This window comes from Arachis hypogaea, chromosome 18 (assembly GCF_003086295.3).
Source record: "Arachis hypogaea cultivar Tifrunner chromosome 18, arahy.Tifrunner.gnm2.J5K5, whole genome shotgun sequence".
In the NCBI taxonomy this organism is placed as follows: domain Eukaryota; kingdom Viridiplantae; phylum Streptophyta; class Magnoliopsida; order Fabales; family Fabaceae; genus Arachis; species Arachis hypogaea.
In genome coordinates, this window is record NC_092053.1 from 126,423,275 (window position 1) to 126,446,583 (window position 23,309).

Below are 23,309 nucleotides of genomic sequence, written 5' to 3' on the forward strand. Positions count from 1 at the left end.
TAATAACTTGCTTTTTTTTCAATTTGTTATGTTAACAAGTTAATTTTTTATAGTTCATGTTTATTTTTTGTTGTTGGTTTGTTGTTGAAATAAACCATGAAAAAATTATTTAATTTTTTAATTAATAACAATATTTTTTAAATTTAATATTTTAAATTAATTTAATTTTTGTTTTTTCTAAAGTAAACAAATTTTAGTTAAAGAAAATTTTAGTTAAAAAATATAATTTTTTAATTATTTTATATAATTTAATAAATAAATATATTTATTATTTAAATATAATTTTATATTAATAAAAAATAAAATTGTTCATTATAAAATTTTATTCATTTGATAAATATTTTAAATATTAAAATTTAATTAAATTTATAGTTTTAATCATTTATTTTAAATATTAAAATTTAATTTAATTCTGACTGAAATTGTATTCATTTGATAAATATTCTAAATATTAAAATTTAATTAAATTTATATTTTTAATCATTTAATTTAAATATTAAAATTTAATTTAATTCTGATTGAAATTTAATTTTTAATAAAATTTAATTTAATTTTATATAATTAAAAGTTTTTAAATAGATTATTAATTTAATAATCTAATAATATATTTTATTTTATATTTTTAAATATTAATAATTAATTAATAGCCAAAACTAATAAATTCTAATAAAAATAATGAAAACTGCTTGGTATGTAGTGTAGTTTTTATTTTTTTTCTTCACGGACTGAAGTTCATGTCTAGAGTTAAAAGTTAAAAACAGAACACAATTCAAAATAAAACGACGTCACAAAGACGACTGAGAAGTCCGACACCGAGACAACCATTTCAAAACGCGGACGCTTAGAGAGAGAGAGAGAGAGAGAGAGAGAGAGAGAGAGAGAGAGAGAGAGCGACTGCGTACTTTTTTGAATTTTCAGAGAATCTACCTTCAATTTATTTAGTTAGAAGAAGCAAACCCCAAGTTCCTTGAAATCTTACAGAGAGGGAGAAGACTCAGAGATCTGAGCGGAAAACGTCTTCGCAGATCGCAAACTAGGGTTCGATCTCGATCTCGATCTCGATCGATCCCTAAATATATAACCGTCAAGTGTTCGATTCTGATTTCAAAGGGTCTTTACTTTGTTTTAACCTTGGGTGCTTTCGAGTGATCGATGGCTGCGATCGAGGACTTGTCGGAGCTGGCCGATTCGATGCGCCAAGCGGCGGCGCTACTCGCCGACGAAGACGTCGACGACGCTTCATCTTCTAGAAGGCCCTCCACTTTCCTCAACGTCGTAGCACTCGGCAATGTTGTGAGTACCAAAAAAGAGAACTTCATATTCCTCTAGCAGCTATGTTTTTTCTTTCTTCTGAATACGACGTTGTTTTATCTTCTCTCAGCGTGTGTGCGCTCATGTTCCAATTTTGTAGGGTGCTGGTAAATCCGCTGTATTGAACAGTTTGATTGGGCATCCCGTATTGGTAAGCTCGAATTCTCACGCTCTCTTCGATCCCTTACCTATGATTGTAAAATTGAACTGAAGTTGGAGCTGGTTCTTACTTTTATTTAATTTTTTTCAGCCTACTGGTGAAAATGGAGCTACGCGTGCTCCTATATGCATTGATCTTCAGCGAGACACTGCTTTGAGTAGCAAATCCATTATATTGCAGATCGACAATAAGTCCCAGCAAGTCTCCGCAAGTTAGTTGCTCTTCTCTTCTCTCGTTTTGTGTTTTCGTTGCTTGATTTTTGAACGTCACCGTTTCTGCTCTTACTAGTCATATGAACACAAGCTTCTGATCTGTACAGATTTGGGGTTTTACTTGTTTTCACTGCTGCAGGTGCTTTGAGGCATTCTTTGCAGGATAGACTGAGTAAGGGCTCTTCTGGCAAGAGCCGAGATCAGATACATTTGAAGCTGCGGACGAGTACAGGTTTGGTGATCTGGCATTTGTGATTATTGTTGGTTGCTATGTGCTGTTATTTTAGAACTAGTGAAATCAAAGTTCATTGGTTTGGCAAGTGTGATGGTAATATGCATAGCTCTGTGCTAACATTGGAAATTTGGTTCAGTGTGATTTGTTTTGAGATTGATGTAGCTTTCTGAAAATTCAAAGTTTCTTGGTGTTGCATGCAATGTCTGCGTACTTAATTGTGGTATCAGATAACTACTGGTAGTTGGCTTGTATGAGATTTTGAACCTGCTGCATCGGTTTTCCTTCTTTTTTTTTTTTTCGTGGTGGTTGGGGAGGTTGGGGGGGGGGGGGGGGAGTGTTTCTAGTGTGCCGTTATCCTCCTTCTTCCCTTTTAGTTTGTTCTGCATCTTAACACTCTTTGTAATGCCTTTCCATCCCAGCACCACCTCTGAAGTTGCTTGATTTACCTGGGTTGGATCAGCGCATCATGGATGATTCAATGGTAATGGATGGCCTCATTTGCTAATTGCTTCTGTAATTTATTTCATCTGGCAGTGTTGATATTCTTATGTTGCTTACTTTGTTCAATGTATAGATTAGTGAATATGCGGAGCACAATGATGCCATTTTGCTTGTTATTATACCTGCATCTCAAGCACCTGAAGTCGCATCTTCTCGAGCCCTGAGAGTTGCAAAGGAATATGATGGAGAAGGTGTACTATTTTCACTTTCCCTTAAGAATATTGCTACATAGCAATTTGTGGAATTATGCTCCTTAAAACCTTTTCCTTCTTTTTACAATTTTTGGTTTGCTGTTGATACCAATAGTACACTAAATAAGTAAATTAATTTTACATAGGTACCAGAACCATTGGTGTTATTAGTAAAATAGATCAAGCTGCAAATGATCAGAAGTCACTGGCTGCAGTTCAAGCACTCCTATTGAATCAGGGTCCTGCAAAAGCATCAGATATTCCATGGGTTGCTTTGATTGGTCAATCAGTTTCAATAGCTACAGCACAGTCTGGATCTGCTGGTGCTGAAAACTCTTTAGAAACTGCTTGGAGAGCGGAGAGTGAAAGCCTCAAGTCCATACTGACTGGAGCTCCGCAAAATAAGCTTGGAAGGATAGCTTTAGTGGATGCTCTAGCACAGCAGATTCAGAATCGTATGCGGCTTCGGCTCCCTAACCTTCTTTCCGGGTAATTTCCATGTGGTGCAACATGAAATTTTCTTATTGAATATCATATTTTATTGGTTCTTGATGTTACTGGAACCTAAGCTTGACTTTTACAATAAAATTGATGCTTGTTGTTTATTGTCATTTATGTAAAGCCATAATCTTTTTTTAGTAACTTCTTTATTTTGTTTACAATGTGTATAACTGTCTAAAGCTAAATGATTTGTGATTTTTAGAAGTTATTGATGAGGATTGGATTGCTTAAAAACGAAACTTAAATTATTCTTTTTGTTGTAGTTGCAATAGCCACTGTGTATCTTTGCCTTTTTATAGACATGATTTGAATTCTCTAATTTGTACTTATTGCTTCTGATATATGGTGGAAATTTTTGTAACCTTTTGAGCAATCTCCCTCCTACTTGTGAGATGTTCACTAGACAATGTCCAAACTCTAAAATAGTATTAAAATCCACTCACATAACTACCTTGGCGATTATGTGATTGGTGTTCTTGTTATTAGGGAAAACATTTACCGCATAATTGCTTTCTACAAATAAATTTCACATTTGCAAATGCCAGTTATTAGAAAGTGAACTCCATTAATATGTTTTGTATGATATAATGTTAAAAGGTTACAAGGGAAGTCTCAGATAGTTCAGGATGAATTGGCAAGGCTTGGTGAGTCATTGGTCTCCACTTCAGAGGGCACACGTGCTATAGCCTTGGAACTTTGCCGTGAATTTGAGGATAGGTTTCTACAGCACATTACCACTGGTGAGGTATGTTGTCACGATTATATATTTTGTTTGAATTTGAAGTTTTTTTTTTTTATGTTGTATAGTATTTGTATTGCTGTTTCTGTATTGCCAAATATTGTATACCTTCATCTATTTTTTGTATGCCACAGCATATCTGCTGTCCATTGAAAAGCATTTCTGTGGGCTCAATCCTGTTTTATGAAGGTTAACATTGAGAGATTCGGGATATGAGGAAGGGGATATTTCATTAAAATGCATTCAAGAATTTCATTATCATTGTTCTACTATTCTAGTTGGAAAAGATAGTATTGTGTAGCATCCATTGATGCTATATTTGTTATTGCAAGTAGAATATATTGTAATTAATAAGCATTTAATGACAAATTGCTTCTCAATTTGTATTAATGAATCTTTCTTTATTATTTTGTTTCTTTAGAAACTGAGGCATTATTCCCCAAAATTAATATAATTTTATCTGCCAGGGAGCTGGTTGGAAAGTAGTTGCTTGTTTTGAGGGAAGATTTCCTGATAGAATGAAGCAATTACCTCTAGATAGACATTTCGATATCAACAATGTAAAGAGGGTAAGATTGAAAACTGTTTTTTAATCCGTGTGTTCTATTCTTCTATTTTTTTGGGTTTGTTGCTCACTGCAACAATTTGTCTGGTATCAGATTGTGTTAGAAGCAGATGGTTATCAGCCATATCTTATTTCACCTGAAAAGGGATTGAGATCTCTAATTAAAGGGGTCTTGGAGCTTGCAAAAGAACCATCACGTCTTTGCGTGGAGGAGGTATATTTGTTTAATTATGTGTAGAATATGTACAATGAATTTGAGTTGCGACTAATTTGAGGTATTTTCCTATAAGGATAAAGTATACTTTTTGTTTCTTTTTTCGAGAAGTTTCAAAAATACTCCCAATGTTTAGAATTAGTTTCAATTATACTTCCTACCTTTAATTTTTTGATAGTAGTGGTCAATTCTTCTTTTCTTCCAACCCCCCCCCCCCCTCCCCAAAAAAAAAAAAAAAAAAACCAAAACAAATGTACACATCATCATCATTCATTAATCAAACACCCTTCTTCCCCCCCCCCCCCCCCACCCTCACCTCTCCATTGCCACTTGCATCCACCTCCCATCAACAAGCCTGAAAATCTCGTCTACACTCTTCAACCCCATATCGGCACATGTTTCTTCAATATCAATGGAGTCTGACATGGTAAGCAAGTGGTCAATTTTGGTTATGAGGTGTGGGATGGTTTGGGAGATGTGTTCAATGAGTGTGGGTAAAGAAGGGATAGGGACAAAAATGTGAATTTGGCAGGGTAGGTTGGTGGGGGCATGATGGTCTTGATTGCGATAACGGTGCAATTGATGTGGCCAACCTGGAGGGAGCGGGTGTTGATGACTTTGATGGCATTCGGGTTGTAAGCATTGGAGGAGGGCTACCATCTCACTCCGTTGGTGGTGTTAGAGTAGTATAGGAGTTGATGGTGTTGATGTTGGTAAAGCCTTGAAGGTGAGGGTCGTTGTCTTCAGAGAAAAAAAAAGGGGGGGGGGTGGGTGGGTGGGTGTCATTTCCCAAGTCCAATGCGAGACTGTTCTTCCAAATGCCAATCCTATTTTCCACTGCCCATGGCAGTGGTGAGGGTGAGATTTTTTTTTTTGGGGGGGGGGGGTGTTGGGTTTTGGGTGGTGGTGGGGCTGGAGGGGGGGTATGGAGTGGTGGGATGAGGGTGTAGAACGAGAATTGATGATAATGATGTGTATATGGAGGGGTAAAATTGGAAAAAGAATATTTGACCACTTGTTGACTACCAAAATATTATCAATAGTCGTATATTGAAATTTATTTTAGATGTTTGGGACAAAATTAAATCAAGTTAAACGTCAGGGTTTGGAACAAAAAGTATATTTTATCCATGTTATACATAGCACTGGATGAAATTCTTCACCTCTGTTTTCTACCTACTAACGAAGATTCCATGGCCTTATGCTCTAGGTGCATCGTGTCTTACTAGATATTGTTTCCGCTTCTGCCAATGCTACACCTGGTTTAGGAAGATACCCACCTTTCAAGAGGGAGGTATGGCATTGTTTCATTCCTACTTTATATTTTTGTTTTACATGTCATACTTTTTGGTTCCTCTATTCTTTTCTTCCCTTCTGAACTCTGTCCTGTCATATGGAGTGGACTTCCCCTTTCATTTTTAAATAACCCTGTAATACCTCTTTTCAAAGGTTGTGGCAATTGCTACGGCTGCACTAGAAGGGTTTAAAAATGAAGCAAAGAAAATGGTGGTTGCACTTGTTGATATGGAGCGTGCATTTGTGCCACCCCAGCATTTCATTCGTTTGGTACAACGGAGGTAAATTGGATACAATGGCCCTTTTTTTTTGTGTGTGTGTGCGCGCGCGCGTGTGGATACCGATTCTCTCCTCCTTCAAGGAGTATCTGCTCCGTGTGCTATCTTTCTCTGTTATTTGCATTTTTCGCCACACCATGATAACATGGGAAAGGACAGGATTCTGAATATATCAGCTTCCTGTCTAACACTGTAAATTTTACATGTCTGTATTTCAAGAAACAAAAATTTAACCATCATATTTTTTTCGCCCCTTGCATATAAAATATTCTTGGTATCTTCGTAATTTATATCTAGTAATTGTTCTCATTTACCTTAGGATGGAAAGACAACGCCGTGAGGAAGAACTTAAGGGGGGTCGATCCTCAAAAAAGGGGCAAGATGTAGAACAATCTATTCTTAACCGGGTTAGTGGTCTCTAAATCAATCTTGATAATGGTATAGGATGGATTGTTATTTTGCAATTTTGATTGTGCTTTGTTGGATTAATTCTGTTACTTGTTAACTTATTTTAGGCCAGTAGTCCTCAAACTGGTGGAAGCATGAAATCAATGAAGGATGAAAAGAAGGACAAAGAGAAGGAAAAGGACAAATCAGGACAGGGAGAGAAAGAAGGGCAAGAAGGCTCTGGTTTGAAGACTGCAGGTCCTGAAGGAGAAATAACTGCAGGTTTGTTTCATGCTTTATGCTACTAGAAACATCCTCCTGTCCAAACTCTGAAACATTTTATAAGTGCCTGTGTTGTTTGCATTTTGTAAATCCCAAAAGCAAGTTCTGAAAAATGAAAATGAGTTTGTATAGTGTTCAACGTGTGTGTTTGTTTTTCCTGCAACTGACTCTACTCTTCCAGCAACTAAAGGTACTTTTAGGTGCTCTTGGATTTACTATTCATTTCTAGGAGGTACTTTCAAGATAGGATCTCAACTATTATTTCCATATTAACAAATAAAAGTAATTTTGTTCTATCGCTTTTTGAACAAGAAGCATTCTCTTGACGTAACCTAACCAAACACAAATAAATTATTTCAACTTTCTCAAAGCCTTCCAACTTAATTCGTAAAGTACTTCCCTAGGTTGTTGAAAGAAACATGCTCTAAGTTGTTGTGTGTAGGAAACTTCCTCAAATTTGATAGAATGACATCTTCCCTGTTTAGTAGATCTACCAATTATGTAAAAGTCATATGCTGTATATTTAAGTGATGATTTTTTTGTAAACATGTTTTAATGGAGTTTATAATGTAGGAGCTTTAATGTCTGTATTCTTTCATAGGTTTTGCTATCTAGGGCACTCTAAAGGATTTAAAAGTGCTAAGTGTCTTGTAAATGTTGATACATTCGCTTAAAAATTTTATTTTTCTATAAAGTATCTTCAATTTATTGTTCCTTAAAGAGTGCCTTAGGGCACTTAGCAATATATTTATTTTTAAAATGTGGCTGCTTATAGTTAATAGTTTCATCTCTGGATGAGCAATAAAAAAGAAAAAGATGTCCATATGATTATTCTACCTGAATTTGTTTGGTTCAATATAAATGCGATTCAATTTATCTGGTTGATTTATAGGTTTAGAAGATTTTGATCTGATGTGTATAATTTTGAATCCCGTGAACCAATGTTGATATCATAAAATACAGTGTATTTGTGGCAATTGGCAAGTTATCCAAGATACTTTTCCCCTTAAAAATGTCTTGTTAATTGTAGTTAGAATAATCTTTTTTCAATGATCCCCCCTTGCATGCATTCTGGCTTTGTTATTAAAGTTTCTCACTTTCTGATATTTCTTTTTTTTTTTTTTAAAACAAATCCAGAGTGTGTTGAAATGTTGAATCTTATACATTGTTTTCAGGGTATTTGTTAAAGAAAAGTGCCAAAACTAATGGTTGGAGCAGGCGATGGTTTGTTCTAAATGAGAAGACAGGAAAGGTTTGTACATGCTGGCTCCGTTGATTGAATTATTCTGTGTTGTCTTGTTGATATGCAGGTTGTTTGAATATTTCCCACTTGAACCTGACTATACGTAGTAATAATTTTCTGCATCTTCACAAAATTCTGCCTATTTCTTCTTGAAATTTGTTTCTAACCAGATAAGCCTTTCGTTGAAAACACAAAAGGTTTTCCTAGATGTTCTAATATACACATCTAGGATGACTCATTCTTGACTTAATATGGCATTGAGTTCACAATAGCTAATACCTTCCCCAAGAAGTATAGGAGCATCTTGAGGCTTCTAAAAATATTGCTAATTATATTCTAAGTTTTCCCACTCTTATTCCTTAAATCTTAATGAAATTCTTATTTATATAAATCTTAAACGGAATTTGTGTACTAACTCGGTACATGTGAAAAAGTAGAATATCAAGTTAGTAAAATTGAGAAGTACCATCAAACCATTACATTGGAGTGCACCACCCTAAATGTAATGGGATTTGATCCTTAAGTATATTTAGATCTGGATACCATGATTGCTATTGGTGTTTAGATAGAAAAGAAAAAGATTATGGAAATCTTTGAAAAATGCGATAGGATTATGACTTGAGGGATATAGTGCCAAGCTCTGCCTCCTATTTAATTATTTATTTATTATTCATGTATTTTGATTCTTAATATTTTCAAACATTTATCATGTTTTTCAATGTGTTACATCTGGTTATTTTTTATTTTATTATACTTCAACTTTTCACTTTACAGCTTGGGTACACCAAAAAACAAGAGGAAAGGCATTTTCGTGGTGTTGTTACGTTAGAGGTATGTAGTGCTATTATTACTTCTGCACATTCATCATTTCTAAGCACCACAACTTACTACTGTGTCAGGGTGCGTATATTTTACTATGGGCATATTCTTACCCTTATCTACATAATTATGGAAGGATACAGTGATGTTAGCCTGTGGGAAGTAGAGAGCTAGGCATAACCAATAGTTTTCATAAACTTACAATTGCTTTTTATTTTTATGATGTCATTTAATTTAAATTCCCCTGCAGGAGTGTAACATTGAAGAGGCATCAGATGAAGATGATCCGCCGTCTAAAAGTTCAAAGGACAAGAAATCCAATGCAGCTGATTCTAGCAAAGTCACCCTTGTATTTAAAATCACTAGTAGAGTTCCATATAAAACTGTTCTGAAAAGTAATTCCTCCTGTCCTATAGCTGTCAATAATATATTCATATCTGAATCTTATTGAAATAGTTTAATTATGATATGTTTGTTCTCTTGCAGCCCACAGTACTGTTGTTTTGAAGGCTGAAAGCGCTGCTGATAAGGTTGAATGGATTAATAAGATAAGCCAAGTTATAAAAGCTAAGGGAGGACAAATAAGATTACCATCCGAGGGTGGATCTATGAGGCATAGCCACTCTGATGGTTCCTTGGTGAGTAAGTTCTGGAATATGCTGTAAAATGATTGAGTGCTTGATAAGCCCCCTTGCCATAAAACATGTTCTGTTGAATTAAGTTGATGAATTGAAACTAACCGATACAAAAAAATATGGATTCATGCCTGCAAATGGATGAGTGGAGAAGTGATTGGATGACAGCAGCAAACTCACTATCGTTTACATTTCCAAAACTGATAACATGGTCTGGACTCTGGAGAAAGGGTGGAGAGCAGAATTTGCTAAGTAAAGAAACTGACTAACTTGACACACTGTGTTTGGGTTTTGGTAAACTATTTCTTCCCAGATGCCATGCTACCTGACATGACCAACTCTAACATTCCATGCTCCTGAATCTAATCTATTTCAAATCAAGAACGATTTTATTTGTAAATTTGTTCATTTCTGACTAAAATTTGCAACAAACTTTTCAGTATAGAACTTCAGAGAAGGATGGGCAGAGGCAAGGGTTTGGATACAGATATTTTGGAATTAAATTACTGAATAAATGCCAATCCTCAAACTGTGATTATTGACTGGCTACTATTATGTTTGTTATGTCCCATCTCAGGAAACAATGGCCCGAAGACCTGCTGACCCAGAGGAAGAACTACGATGGATGTCTCAAGAAGTTCGTGGCTATGTTGAAGCAGTTTTAAACAGTTTAGCTGCTAATGTTCCAAAAGTGAGCTTTTGTCTTACCATATTATATTTGGTGGATCCTCTCAGATTTGTCAATGTTTATGTTTGATGCAAATTCTGGATGATTGTTTCGCAGGCTGTTGTCCTCTGCCAAGTTGAGAAAGCCAAAGAAGACATGCTGAATCAATTATATAGTTCTGTCAGGTACAGAAATATTTTAATGCTTTCACATTTGTTTTTCTTTCCTAACATTAATTCATTCCCTGTTTGTCAGTTTTGTTCCTACAAATCTTTGAAGGGATGTCATTTAAAAAAAAAAAAATCTGAAGATCCCCCCCTTTGCGGTTCCTCTATGTTTTAGTTAAATTCAACTTTGAAAATAATGTAAATATCATTAAGTATTTCTTTTCAATTCCTGAAAATGATTTATCTCTGGTTTTTCTTTGCTTGCATCTCTTTCACTCTCTCTCATGTGGATGTTACAATTCTGTAGAATTCAACAATGATTTTATAATTATTGCTGTTTTGACTTCACCTGCACTAAACTTTTTAAGTATCTTTCATGATTAGTGCTCAAAGTACTGCTAGGATTGAGCAGTTGCTTCTAGAAGATCAAAATGTCAAGAGCAGGCGAGAGCGCTACCAGAAACAATCTTCACTTCTGTCAAAATTGACAAGGCAACTGAGTATTCATGACAATCGAGCAGCTGCTGCCTCAAGTTGGTCAAATGGTAGTGCAGGTGTGTCTGCTGTCTTCTAAACGGATTACATGTTTGATTTGTGGTCAACTGGTAAACTTTTTAAGTGCAACAGCCTTGGGGTTTTTTCAAGTGCCCAAAATTGCCACTTTTTTTATTGGATGCTATCAAGAATTTGCTTGCTGAATCATGGATTCTGACATAGAATTCACTTTCTTGAATGTCTTGCTAGTGGACTGGTTACCTATGTTGCTTTGTAAATTGCATCTTGCACCTTAAGAGAATCCAACTCCTAGGCCTATTTTCTAGTGAAACCAAATCCGTCCTGCTTTATAATCTCCCTATTTTGACTAATCACTACTTTTTCATTTTTTGCTCTGGTTTTTGGTTTACAGATAGTAGTCCTAGTCCAAGAAGCAATGGTCCAGGTGATGACTGGAGATCAGCCTTTGATGCAGCTGCCAATGGCCCTGTTAGCCGAAGTGGTTCACTGAGATCAGCATCCAATGGTCATATTGATCCTGTACAAAATGGTGATGTAAACTCTGGTGCAAACTCTGGCAGTCGACGGACACCTAATCGACTACCTCCTGCTCCTCCAGGTTCTTCCGGTTACAGAGTTTAACAAATGGCTGACTGGCCACCACTTGACCATACGATTCGTGTTTTGATACATTTTTGGAGGGTGAGACTGCTCTCGCCCCATTCATACCTTTGAGGGTTAAGGTCACAATTCTTTGTTTCTGCAGGATAATTTAGGTCGAGAAATGTGTGTACATAGAAGACTATAGCTTATTTAGTGTATGTTTTTGGGTCTTGTCTCAATTTCTTGAAGCTTGGCATCAGGGTGGACTTGAATGCATCGGTCATGTTTCTCTACTCAAAATTCTTTCTTTTCTCTTTCATTGCTTTTATTAATTAGCCGTTTTTTTAAAAGAAATTTAGTTGAGAATGCACTTATTTTTTGGATGAACAAACTGTATTATTATGCTTGTAATTACTAAAATGATACCCCGTCTCGGATTCGTTTAAACGACCACTGTATGCATTATTCTAATACAATGGGGATGATCTGTTTCCCGGTTCTTCATCATTCGTTTTGGTATTTTTGTTTGTCTAGTAAACCACCAAAATAACACCCAAAAGATTTGGTTTGGACAAATGGACTTTTAAAAGACTGCAGTGCCGAATGTCATTTTATTAAGAGAATTTATTTGGTGAAGAGTTATGTTTGATGAAGAGTGAAGATTGTAGTTATATTTTGAAAGTAGTGTATTGTACATGATGTCTTTAATTTTTGTATTTTTTTTATCTATTGCAAAAAGTGTAATCTTTACTCTTCGCCCAATATTCATATTCACCATAGCATTATCCTTTTATTAAACATTTATAATCTTCTAGGGGTTAATGGATTTCTTTTGAGGCTTTATTTTGTGTTGAAATCTTTCCGATGATTTCTGGGGGTTTATTTTCTTTTCGATTTTGATCACGTTTTCATTTTGTGATCTGATCAGATGCAGCACCATGATATCAGGGGCTGCATTGCCAATGACACATGAATGAAATGGTACTGACGTTACTTCAATTGCAACGTATATGTTTTTTTTTTTTTTTGGACGTTAACATATAGATGGTTAAAATAGTGCATTTGATGAAGTGATTTCGAAGGATCTTGTTTAAAAGGCCTTGTTCTTTGGTTCAGGATGATATATGATTCAGATGGACGATGGCAATTGATGACATATTATTGATAAGTCAATGATAAAATTGAAGTACTTATTTATAATTAGATGATGATCATATGGTATTCCAATCAAATGTTTCCACTAAGTATCGTTTTGTCAGTATGTGCTTGGTCTAGGTACAGTCGTACACTATTTCTCTCCTTTTAGCATTTTTTCATCTTGAGAAGGGAAATATAAACTTATGTCCATTCTTACTTGCCTGTGCTTGAAGGGGTTTGGGCCTTGTCATTGACTGTTTCTTCAATACCCTTTGTGCTCATTGCCAGGATGCTTCTTTTGCCTAATCACAGAGGGTCCAAGTTCAAACTCCAATGATTATGGAGATCCCTTTCCTATATCAACTACCAAACTTGGAAAGTGAGATCAATGTTTACCGTTTTTTCCTTAATCTTTTATTGTAATGGTTAAAAGCAAGCTCAAAAGGTTCACAACCATGCCCTACCAACAATGAAAGCAACTGATTGCTTATAACAATTTATTCCTGACCAATAAATAAATAAAATAAAGGAAAAAGTGATTGGATGGTGTAAGTCACATTTAGTGTAAGTGGATTCCTCCTATGTATGAGTTAGGATTGAATAATATTGATATTAATTTAAACAAAATCAGACTATATAAATGTTAATAGGAGATATATATTTTATCAATTTAACTATTAATTTACAATAGAATATAGTGAAAATTATCTATGCCAGACTTTATTAAAATTAAATATCAATAAATATGTAGTCGAAGAATTTTTTATTTATGTATTTTGAGTTGATATATTACATCCATATAAAAAATGCATCCAAGTTATCCAAGCAATATTGGCCAGACGCGCTCCCCTCCCTCCCCCCTCTCTCACCCACTCGTTTGTCTAACACGCGCTATATATAACGTGCTGCAACCTAAAGTTTTGCTCAATAAACCTTCTTCTTTGCTCGCGTCTACTTGCGTTCTTCCTTATTGATCTGCATTGACTTCGTTGTTCTCCTCTGGTCGCGTTCATCTTCTCGTTTTCTTCTTTCAATCTGGTTACGTTGCATTTATCTTCTTCCTATTCTTCTTCATTTTCTTCTTCGATCTGCACTTCTAAATCGAAACAATGAATGACTCAACTTCAAATAAATCAGTTGAATGAGAGCGATTTGGATTATTCTTCTGAAATGAATCAAACTGACGAAGTTTGGATTATTCAATTTTGAATCGAATTGAATGGAATGCAATTGCTAATTTGAATTGAATTGAATTGAATTGATAATCTGTAAATTGTAGGCAAGGCTGTTTGAATTTGATTTTATATAATGGATTATGTTTCGTTCACTCAGTACTATACAATTGTTTCACTATGAGTACGTGTTCGGTTCATTATGCAGAAAGCTGTTCGAATTTGATTTTATATAATGGATTATGTTTCGTTCACTCAGTACTATACAATTGTTTCACCATGAGTATGTATTTCAGTTAATTATGCAGAAAGCTGAGCGTTTTTTATATATCGTAACGGCCGCTTCTATCGTCTAAAATAAAAATAATTGTTACAAGGGATTTCTTCGATACCAATATCTTTTTATCTTCGGTTTCGTTGATATTCTTTGAATTCTTACCCTTCTTTGCAAAAAGATAAGAAGAAGTATCGGTTTTCGAAGATATCTTTTTTTCCCTCGGTTCTTGTCCTTTTTTAAATTCTTTCAACATCAAATTTGTATTTTTCAATTTCAACGCTTTCTTTACTTTTTGAACGTTTCTTCGAATTTGATTTTATATAATGGATAATGTTTCGTTCACTCGTTACTATACAATTGTTTCACTATGAGTACGTATTCGGTTCATTATGTTAAAAGATGTTCGAATTTGAATTTATATAATGGATAATGTTCCATTTATTTAGTACTATACAATTGTTTCACTATAATAACATGTTTGGTTCATTTCTGTTCTGCATAATTCAAAACTCTTTCTCCTCACCTTCTACTGCTTTTTCACCAGAGAGAATGAGGAAAAGACAAAAAAAATACAATAACAACAACAAAAGAATGACGATAAGAAGAAAACACGTGAAGAAGAATGAACGCGAAAAAGGAGGAGGAATAGGAATGCGAAGAAGGCGAAGAAGAAGACGACGCTCCGTGCGTAAACGTGAGAAGAAGCGTTGGGCAAGAGCGATTTCGAACGTGTTGGACATATGTATTTCATATTTCATTTAATGGTATTGAATTTTTGGATGAATTTAGATACAAAATTACATGAATGTGTAATGACCGTACCAAAAAATTGTATATTCAAGACTAGTGTTCAATCCTGGTATAACTTTTATCAACTAACTACATTTCAAACTTGCTAAGATATGAAAATAACGAATAACTAAACTAGTGTTTGTTAATGAAGTTTCTTTTATACTTCGCATTTGTTTCTTAGTGGCCTCCGCAAAAATAAGGAGGCCATCAGCAAAAAGCAGGTGCGAGTAGTAGGAAGTTTGAAATTAAACATTCTCTATTTAATTATTTCAAATAATCCAATTGTTTAATTCCCCGACCCCTATGCAACTCAATCTTAACTTGAAAGATTGGTTTATGCTTATTTAATCTATTAGCCAATTATTTATAACCTTAATGATAACTGCATCCAATCAAATTGAAAGCAAACCATAGTCTAATAACATAGAAGCAGCCTTCTCGCTAACCATCTAACACAAAAATAATATATTTTCAAAAATGAGATATCACAAAGTTAATATGAAAATAATAACACTACAACTAAACAATAAGAGATACCAGGGATACCTACCATCACAAAATTTCATGGAATGAAGTGTTCTATTAACACTTAGAACTCTATAGACACTTGCAGTCATATCCAGAGCTAGCCGTAATATAGCTACCATTGCAAATATACAACAAATGAAAAAGACCACTACACCCTTGTTCTCTAAAGAAGCCTGCTTCTCCCTGACCTTTTCAACCTCAGATCTGAAAATTGTTAAAAATAAACAAAAAATTAAAAATCTAAAAGAACTGAATCACAGTTTAATACACACATGTCCTAAAAACTATGTTGCATAATACTCAAAATTTAAACATAATAATAACGATAAATAATTTATTTTGAAAATATTTAAGAAGAACAAACAAATAGAACAAAAATGATTTCAAATTTTTTAAGAGAAAACGACAAATAGGTCCTGACCTTTTATCTTGAAGATAAATAAGTTATCGACTAATTGAAAATACCAAAACATCCCCCATTTTTTAAAATGTGAGACATCTAAGTCCCTATGAAAAACCTATTTGTCCTTATATAATTTTGGATAGAGGTACCTAAATGTCTCGCATTTTAAAAAGTGAGGGATGTTTTTTTATTTTTAATTAGTTAGGGATTTACGTGTCTTCGAATTATAAAGTTAGGAACCTATTTCTCTTTTTCTCAATTTTTTATCTACAATGTAGTGCATTTAATAAATGCTTAAAATTTTTTACTTTTATCAAAAACTGTAATTTCACACCCAAATTATTTTAGCACTTTGGAAGAACTTTCTTTTAATTTATTGTAGAATATAGATAAAATAACTATTTGCTCTCCTTAAAGGCTTATTAAAAGAAGGGAATAGTTGGTTCAATCTACTTTGTACAAATGGTAGGTTTGAACATTGTGATTGTTCAATTATTGTAAGGCTGAAATACTGAATGATTAGTAATAAAATTGCAGTATGTGACTGAAGCTGCCATGTTATTACTAAAAATTTCACATTTTTGCGCCATAACTGGCTGGTTGTGCTTAGGTTTAGGTGACCGCGGCTTGTTCACTAATTTTCTGGCCAAAGTGACAAGTCCGATCTGGTTCCTAGAACCCTAATACAAAGACCAAGGCAGGGAGATTCACGGAAACTACTTTTGAAGATTTCTCAAGTACGCCAATTATGAAATCTGAGCTAGCATCTTATAGTGGGCTAACTAAGAAAAAGCATATAAAGAAAAGATCTTACCTCAAAGCAGCATTGTCCTTGAGAAGATGATCCATCTGTATGGAAATATGGGACTTCCAGGTATTTAGATAACTAGCCTCTTTGATCTGCAAGGGGAGGAAGTTAAATTTCAATGAGTTACGTTGAACAATGACCTTACATAACCAAATGAAGATGTTGGCAACAAAATCCAGACAGAAATTAACATACCAAAATATCCTGCTGTTCAAGGAGTTCCCTAACGTCTTCTTTGAACTTCTGTAGAAGTATATCTTTTTCTTCTATTTCTTTTCTGTAATCTTTAAAAATATTGATATATCTAGAATTCAAATCTTTCAAATACCGCTCCAGGACCGATAAATTTAAGTCTAGAGAACGAACTTTCTGCATTAAAATCTTGAGAACAGTATCCCCAGGCATCCTGCCAACTTGCTGACGGATTTCGTCAACCGGATCAGGAACATTACTATTTACAGTTCCATGACTTGCAGAAGAGATATCTGAAGCAGGGTCAGAGTAGATCCCCTCGGAAGCATTCTGTTGTATATTTTCACTCTCAGCAGGGTTAGGATGAAGTGATACTGTCCTCTTGTCACCATTACCCTCTCCAGATGCAAATAAATTATCTTGAGTATATATCAAATCCTCCAGCATCCTCTCAACAGCATCCACACCATAAACTTCAACTACACTCAGTGTGCAGTAAAATTCTGAACCATAGTGGCTTTGAAGATTCAATTTAAGATATCTCACCCATTTTGGTTCCTGAAGAACAAACGTTTGAGCATGCTTCACATTTAAGGCTGTGAAATTCCCAAGGAAAACCCAATCATCCGTTGGATAGACCAAACTTCCATGAAGTTCAAAAGCTTTTAAATTGGAAGAATGGTGCTCAAAATTAGCTATCTCTATTGTATCTACTAAGGTTTCTTCTGAGAGTTCAATAACGACAAATTTCTCTTCAGCAGAACATGGATTTCGAAGATATTTATCTTTGTCTCGGCTTAAGATATTAGAGGCACCTTTGGCTTCTTTGTTAGAAGCTAACACTTTTGCACCCTTAGCTGCTGAAGCATAATTGTATTCAGCACCACCAGGCTCCACTCTATGTATTACACTTACAGATGGACTACCGCCAGATTTAGTTTTTGAACTAATTGCTCTGCTTTTGAATTCATCGAGACCAAGAGGCACATCCCAAGTTAAATTTTCTTCAAGTTTGGCAGCAGATTGATGACTCTCCAATACAGGTTCCTCTCTAGCAGGAGAATGAGAAGTTTCCTTGTTAATAGGATCAGTTACAGCAAAATCTCGGCTCTCTTCATTGGGGAGTGACTCAACACCATGTATAGCCTCAGAAGAAATGTAAGCATCATTTGCTTTGATAAAAAAATCAAAAGCAGAATGAGATATTTTACACTGTCCATGCTTATCTTCATTCCAGTTTGATACACCAAGTGGATGTTCTTCAAAATCAATACCATTTATAAATTTATCAGAATTTCATGTCAACATAGTTATCATAGCCTATAAGAGAAAGGGAAGGAAAAAAAAATAAAATAAAATAAAGGGATGCATGAGAATGAATGATGAACAGGGTATATAAACATTATTTTATTTTTTTTACACCCAAAATGCAGTTAATAACATATACTAATAAACTAAAGTCAGCATTTGATCAGATTCTTTATCCTGAAACAGAAAAAATTGGCTAAACACTTAAAACAGTTGAGGGGCAGTATCTCAGAATCACAGTGCTTTTATTGCAGGAAGAAAACTTGGAAGCTGCTTTGGTGGCCAGTAAAGAGTAACTATTATAAATTGAACCTTTTATGATTGGGGTCACTTACAGGCTTGTTGACACAGGATTATACCAGGAAAAGGTATTTCACTCCAAAATGGAGAAGTTGGCTCTCAACAGGTAATTTTCCCATGCTTGTTAATAAAGAACAACGAGAATGTTTTGTAACAAACCTGGTATTCATAGGGGATAATTGCACAAGAAAATGCTCTCTGAATTTATAAAAATGAAATTGTAACACTGAAATTGCAAGAAGCAGTAGAATGTGTTCGCAATTCGAGAGGCCAAATTTCTCCTATTGTTGAGTATTCGAGAGACTCAACACTCTCCTAAGTCATAAACCTGGTTCCTTCCTATTCCAAGATATCCCCCATCCCCTTATATAATTCCCACCCTCCTGCTAGCAACTTCTTTTCAGTTCAATCACAAGGAATACCAAAAATGTCACATTGCCATATAAACCAAAACCAACATTTCCATCCTACAATACAATGTACAGTGATTCACATCAAATGCAAAATGGGGCAAGCACAGAGCAAAACACAGATAGATAGATAGATAGATAGATAGATAGATAGATAGATACCGGAGTAACCATGGCCGCCACTAATCCACAAGCTGAAGAGTAAGATTAAGCCCCAGAGAACAAATACCAATGAGATTGAAACCTTATACAACTGTTGTTGTTTGCTCCCATCTGTGTTATTCTTATTAGGCTTTTCTAAATCAAAAGCTCCTCTTTCCAACAGAAGAGCTTTACGAGTTCTCTGCATTGTACATCAATCCAAACTCAGTACCCAATAAAACAACTAAATTAAACCCCTGCAACAACAACAACAACAACAACAACAACAAAAAATAAATAAATAAATAGATACAGAACCAAACTAATTAATTTAACTTATCAATCAACAAAATAAATAAATAAATAAAACACCTGTTAATTAGTTTGCCACAGGAAACGGATTAAGAAGAGAAGGAAGCTGAAAAGGGAGAAGTTGGATCTGAGAGAGAAGAAGCTGAAACGATCACATTAGAAGGATAACATAATATGATATGTGAAAATTGGATCGAGAAAGGGGATTATGCAATTGTGTTGTGACCTAAGTGAAGGAGTATATGGGATTGGGTTAGGGTTGGTTTCAAGTTTCATAAAAAAAACGAAGGATTTTGGCGTTGAAGGATTGGAGGATCTGTGATTTTGGCTCTGCTGTGTGTTGCTTGAGAAGCAGATGGAGAATGATTGCGAGTTAAGTCACGCAAAAGCAAGCGCGCGTGTAAGCATCACCCTTCCTTCGCCTTCTACCTTACAATTTACATGACCTTCTAAGTACCTTATTATTAGAGTAAACGAGAAATAGATGACTTCTTATTTGGAGGATAATAGAGCTTGTTTGGGAGCTTCTAACAAAAGTTTTTTTTTTTTCTGAGTTATCCTTTGTTAAAAAATTTTATGGAAAGTAAAAGTAATTTTATATTTGAATATCTCATGTAAAAAGATTTTTTTATCTATCAATTATGTTTAGATATAATAATATAAAAGTACTTTTTTTGTTTATTTATTACATAAAAAACATCTTTTTTTTAAGAGAAAAATATCTTTTAAAAAAAGATGTAAATTACAGCTTTTCAAAAAAAAATTATTTTTTTAGTGCTTTTACTTTTACTATTAGAAATTTGCCAAACACGCTAAAAAATAAAAAAAGATCTTTTTTTAATCAAAATAATAACGTCTAAACAAGCACTAAATAAGCTTTTGATGAGAAACCAAAAAAAAAGCTTTTGATTAATTTATAAATATAAAAATATTTCTTAATTTTTAAAATATAAAATATTTAAATTTTTTTAAGAATTAATTTATTTTTATATATTTTAAATACTCACATTTAAATATTTATATTTTAAAAAATCAAAAATATTTTTATATTATTAATTAGTTAAAAATTTATATATTCTTAAATTAAAAAATTAAGAACTTATTTATTTATTTATTTATTATTATTATTTGAAAAAAGCTTATGACATGGTAGACTAGCGTTTTTTGAAAACTATTTTGGTCCGGTTTGAATTTTCAAAGGCTACCATTAATCTTATATTAAATTGTGTGACTTCCTCTTCGTTAGCAGTTTTGTGGAATGGGAACAGACTCCAAAATTTCAATCCAAAAAGAGGGGTGAGGCAAGGAGATCCCATATCTCCTTATCTATTTGTACTGTGTATGAAAATGCTTGCCTGCTTTATCTCTCATAGAGTTTTCCAAGGTTTGTGGAACCCGGTAGCGGTTTCTAGAAATGGACCACGACTCTCTCATTTGATGTTTGCAGATGATCTTTTGCTTTCTGTAAGGTATCGAAAGCTCAAGTAATAGAGGTTATGCATTGCCTGGACTTGTTTTCTAGAGCGTCAGGTTTGAAGGTAAATCTTTATAAGTCAAAGGCCCAGTGATTCAAGAGGGTGTCGGAGAGGAGAAAAGAGGTTCTCTCAGGGATCTCTAACATCCGATTTTGTAATGATTTGGGTAAATACCTAGAAATTAACATTGGTCATGCCAGAAATTTCAGGAAGACAGCTCAGGAGGTTATTGAAAAAATTTCGAGGAAGCTCTCCAGTTGGAAAGGATGTCTGCTGAATAAGGCAGGGAGGCTTTGTCTTGTTAAATCGGTTATGCCCCTATCTCGATTCATGAAATGAAAATTTCTCTTCTCCTGAAGTATGCATGTAATAAAATTGATTACTTGATGAGACAGTTCTTGTGGAAAGGCCAAGCGACCAGCAAAGGGCTGCCTCTGGTCAGGTGGGAGGTCGCCATAACTCCTAAAAGGGCAGGAGGATTGGGTATTAGGGATACTTCCAGTGCTAACATGGCGCTTCTAGGAAAGTTAGTATGGGATTGTCTAAATAATAGTGAGAAGTTGTGGATGCAGGTTCTGAAGCATAAATATCTCAGGAATCAATCTAGTATGAACGAAAACAGTAGAAATTCTTCATCGACTACCTGGAAGAACATTGTTAATGCCTATGAGCATCTCAAGGAAAGGTTTTATTGGAATATTGGGGATGTCCACAAATCAGTTTGGTACAATGAGTGGACTCCTTTTGGTAAGCTCTGCAACCTTGTTCCTTATGTGCATATTTCTGAATCAGATTTCATAGTGGTTGACTTGTGGAAAGGGGTATCTTGGGAGGTTGATAGTCTTACCACGCCTATTCCGCATGAGATTAAGCAGTTTATTTGTGGTGGGAGATATCCTAGTTAGATTGAGTTGGAGCCACAGTAGGAGTGGTGGCCTGCAGTAACAAAAAAGTATAGTGCAAGGGAGGGTTATAGATGGTTATTAGAGAAAACATTAAATTGGAATGCCAATAGTAGTTAGAACTGGTTGTGAAATACAAACATTTCGGAGAAGTTCAAATTTACTATATGGCTTGGTTTACATGATGCTCTACCAACTGAGACCTTTCGATTCAAGCGGCATTTAGCTTCTTCAGATATGTGTAAGAGATGTAACAAGGCACACGAGACTATGGAGCATTGTCTTAGAGACTGTGAACGATCAAAGGCAATTTGGCATATGTTAGATCCTAGTATCCTGGACTCGACGGCTGGTACTGCTCTTGAAGAGTGGTTTCGGAAGGCCTTGGCTAACAATGAGGCATCTTTTGGAGAGGAGGAGAGAGAGAAGGAGAGGAGGAGGGAGGCAAAGAGGAGGGGGAGAGAGAGAGAGAGAGAGAGAAGGTAGAGAAGGAAGAAAGGGAAAAGAGAGAGAGAAGGGAGATAGAAGGGGGAGAAAGAGGAGAAGAAGAGAGAGAGGAAGAAAAATGAGAGGGAGAGAAGAGAGAGAAAAAAAGGGAGAGAGAGGGGAGGAGAGAGAAGAAGGAAAGGGGAAGGAGAGGGAGAGGGGGGAGAGAGAGGAAAAGGAGGGAGAGGGAGAGAGAGGAAGGGGGAGAGAGAGAGGAAAGAGGGGAGGGGGAGAAAGAGAGGAGGGAGAGGAGAGAGACAGGAAGAGAGAGGGGAAGGAAGGGAGAGGGAGAGGGAAAGGGAGAAAGGAGAGAGAGTGATGGGAAGAGAGATGGAGAGAGAGAGAGAGAGAGAAGGGAGAGAGGAGAGAGAGAAAGAGGAGAGAGAGAGAAAGAGTGAAGGGAGAAAGAAAAAAAGAGTATGTAAAATTAATTTTGGAGTTTAAATAAAACCAGTTTTAATTTGGTTTAAAACTAAACTGAATCATAAAAACTGATTTTTAATAAACTGGTTTTTCATACAAACTATGGTTTCAGTTCAGTTTTTTATTTAAAAAAATTGGTTTATTTAAAACAGTTTCAGTTCAGTTTCAATTCAGTTCAGTAAAACCAGTTTTTTTGCACACCCCTAAAAAAAATTATAGGTCAGGCAAGGGTGTTACATCTATGAACAGAGCGGGGTTTTAAGGGGGGCAACGGGCAAGTGTACACCATGACCCCCCAAAAAATTTTAAAACTTAGTATATATACTACATGATGTGCATATAATTGAATAATTCATTTACTAATCTAGTGGTCAACTAGTATACTTGTAGTCCCAATCATAGTCATTAAAATTGAACCAATTGTTTACTGAATTATTGGATTACTAATTTAAACATTTAATTACTAGATTATTGGTTGAATCGATTAATTCGATTATTATTCAATAATTATATAAAATTCTAATATTTTTTATAATAAATATTTTTTAATTATTAAAATTTAACAAATAAAATTATATTTTAAAATTTATATAATTATCACCGTATAAATATAAATAAAAATAATATAATATTATTAATTATTTTTCTAATTATTCTATATATATATATATATATGAGGTAATGACCAAATCAGTACCCGAAAGATTTAAACGCTGATATTTTGGCATCTGACTATTATTAT

At 34.7% G+C, this 23,309-nt stretch overlaps 2 protein-coding genes across 3 annotated transcripts; one reads left to right on the forward strand and one right to left on the reverse strand.

The window, feature by feature from the left end:
• Positions 1–720: 720 nt before the first annotated feature.
• Positions 721–12,008, forward strand: LOC112771491 (dynamin-2B). Of its 2 annotated transcripts, none has more exons than XM_025816257.3 (22): positions 721–1,293; positions 1,412–1,462; positions 1,562–1,682; positions 1,823–1,915; positions 2,338–2,399; positions 2,493–2,610; positions 2,757–3,099; positions 3,709–3,856; positions 4,318–4,419; positions 4,510–4,629; positions 5,840–5,923; positions 6,079–6,206; positions 6,523–6,610; positions 6,719–6,872; positions 8,048–8,124; positions 8,890–8,946; positions 9,185–9,329; positions 9,421–9,572; positions 10,147–10,260; positions 10,354–10,421; positions 10,788–10,957; positions 11,311–12,008. In XM_025816257.3, exons 1-22 carry the CDS (start codon positions 1,153–1,155, stop codon positions 11,538–11,540), a joined length of 2,766 nt encoding a protein of 921 aa, XP_025672042.1. In that variant the 5' UTR covers positions 721–1,152; the 3' UTR covers positions 11,541–12,008. The 2 variants fall into 2 exon arrangements, with proteins under 2 accessions (XP_025672042.1, XP_072080478.1); XM_072224377.1 differs by having other exon boundaries at positions 785–1,293; positions 1,382–1,462.
• Positions 12,009–15,329: 3,321 nt separating this feature from the next.
• On the reverse strand, positions 15,330–19,786 carry LOC112771312 (SUN domain-containing protein 3). The gene is made up of 5 exons (XM_025816011.3): positions 19,342–19,786; positions 18,991–19,226; positions 16,814–18,069; positions 16,625–16,710; positions 15,330–15,611 (listed from the first exon to the last, which is right to left on the reverse strand). The coding sequence occupies exons 2-5, from the start codon at positions 19,175–19,177 to the stop codon at positions 15,365–15,367; spliced, it is 1,776 nt and encodes a 591-aa protein (XP_025671796.1). The 5' UTR covers positions 19,178–19,226; positions 19,342–19,786; the 3' UTR covers positions 15,330–15,364.
• Between the last annotated feature and the right edge of the window lie 3,523 nt (positions 19,787–23,309).

Bases quoted from the DNA above. Each gene is read 5' to 3' on its own strand.
- LOC112771491 (XM_025816257.3), top strand. From the start codon at position 1,153: ATGGCTGCGATCGAGGACTTGTCGGAGCTGGCCGATTCGATGCGCCAA. The intron at 1,463-1,561 runs GTAAGCTCGAAT...AATTTTTTTCAG, and splicing joins TGATTGGGCATCCCGTATTG to CCTACTGGTGAAAATGGAGC. The intron at 4,630-5,839 runs GTATATTTGTTT...CTTATGCTCTAG, and splicing joins CACGTCTTTGCGTGGAGGAG to GTGCATCGTGTCTTACTAGA.
- LOC112771312 (XM_025816011.3), bottom strand. From the start codon at position 19,177: ATGCAGAGAACTCGTAAAGCTCTTCTGTTGGAAAGAGGAGCTTTTGAT. The intron at 18,070-18,990 runs GTATCTATCTAT...TTGATTTTGAAG, and splicing joins TGGCGGCCATGGTTACTCCG to AACATCCACTTGGTGTATCA. The intron at 15,612-16,624 runs GTAAGATCTTTT...AACAATTTTCAG, and splicing joins AAGGACAATGCTGCTTTGAG to ATCTGAGGTTGAAAAGGTCA.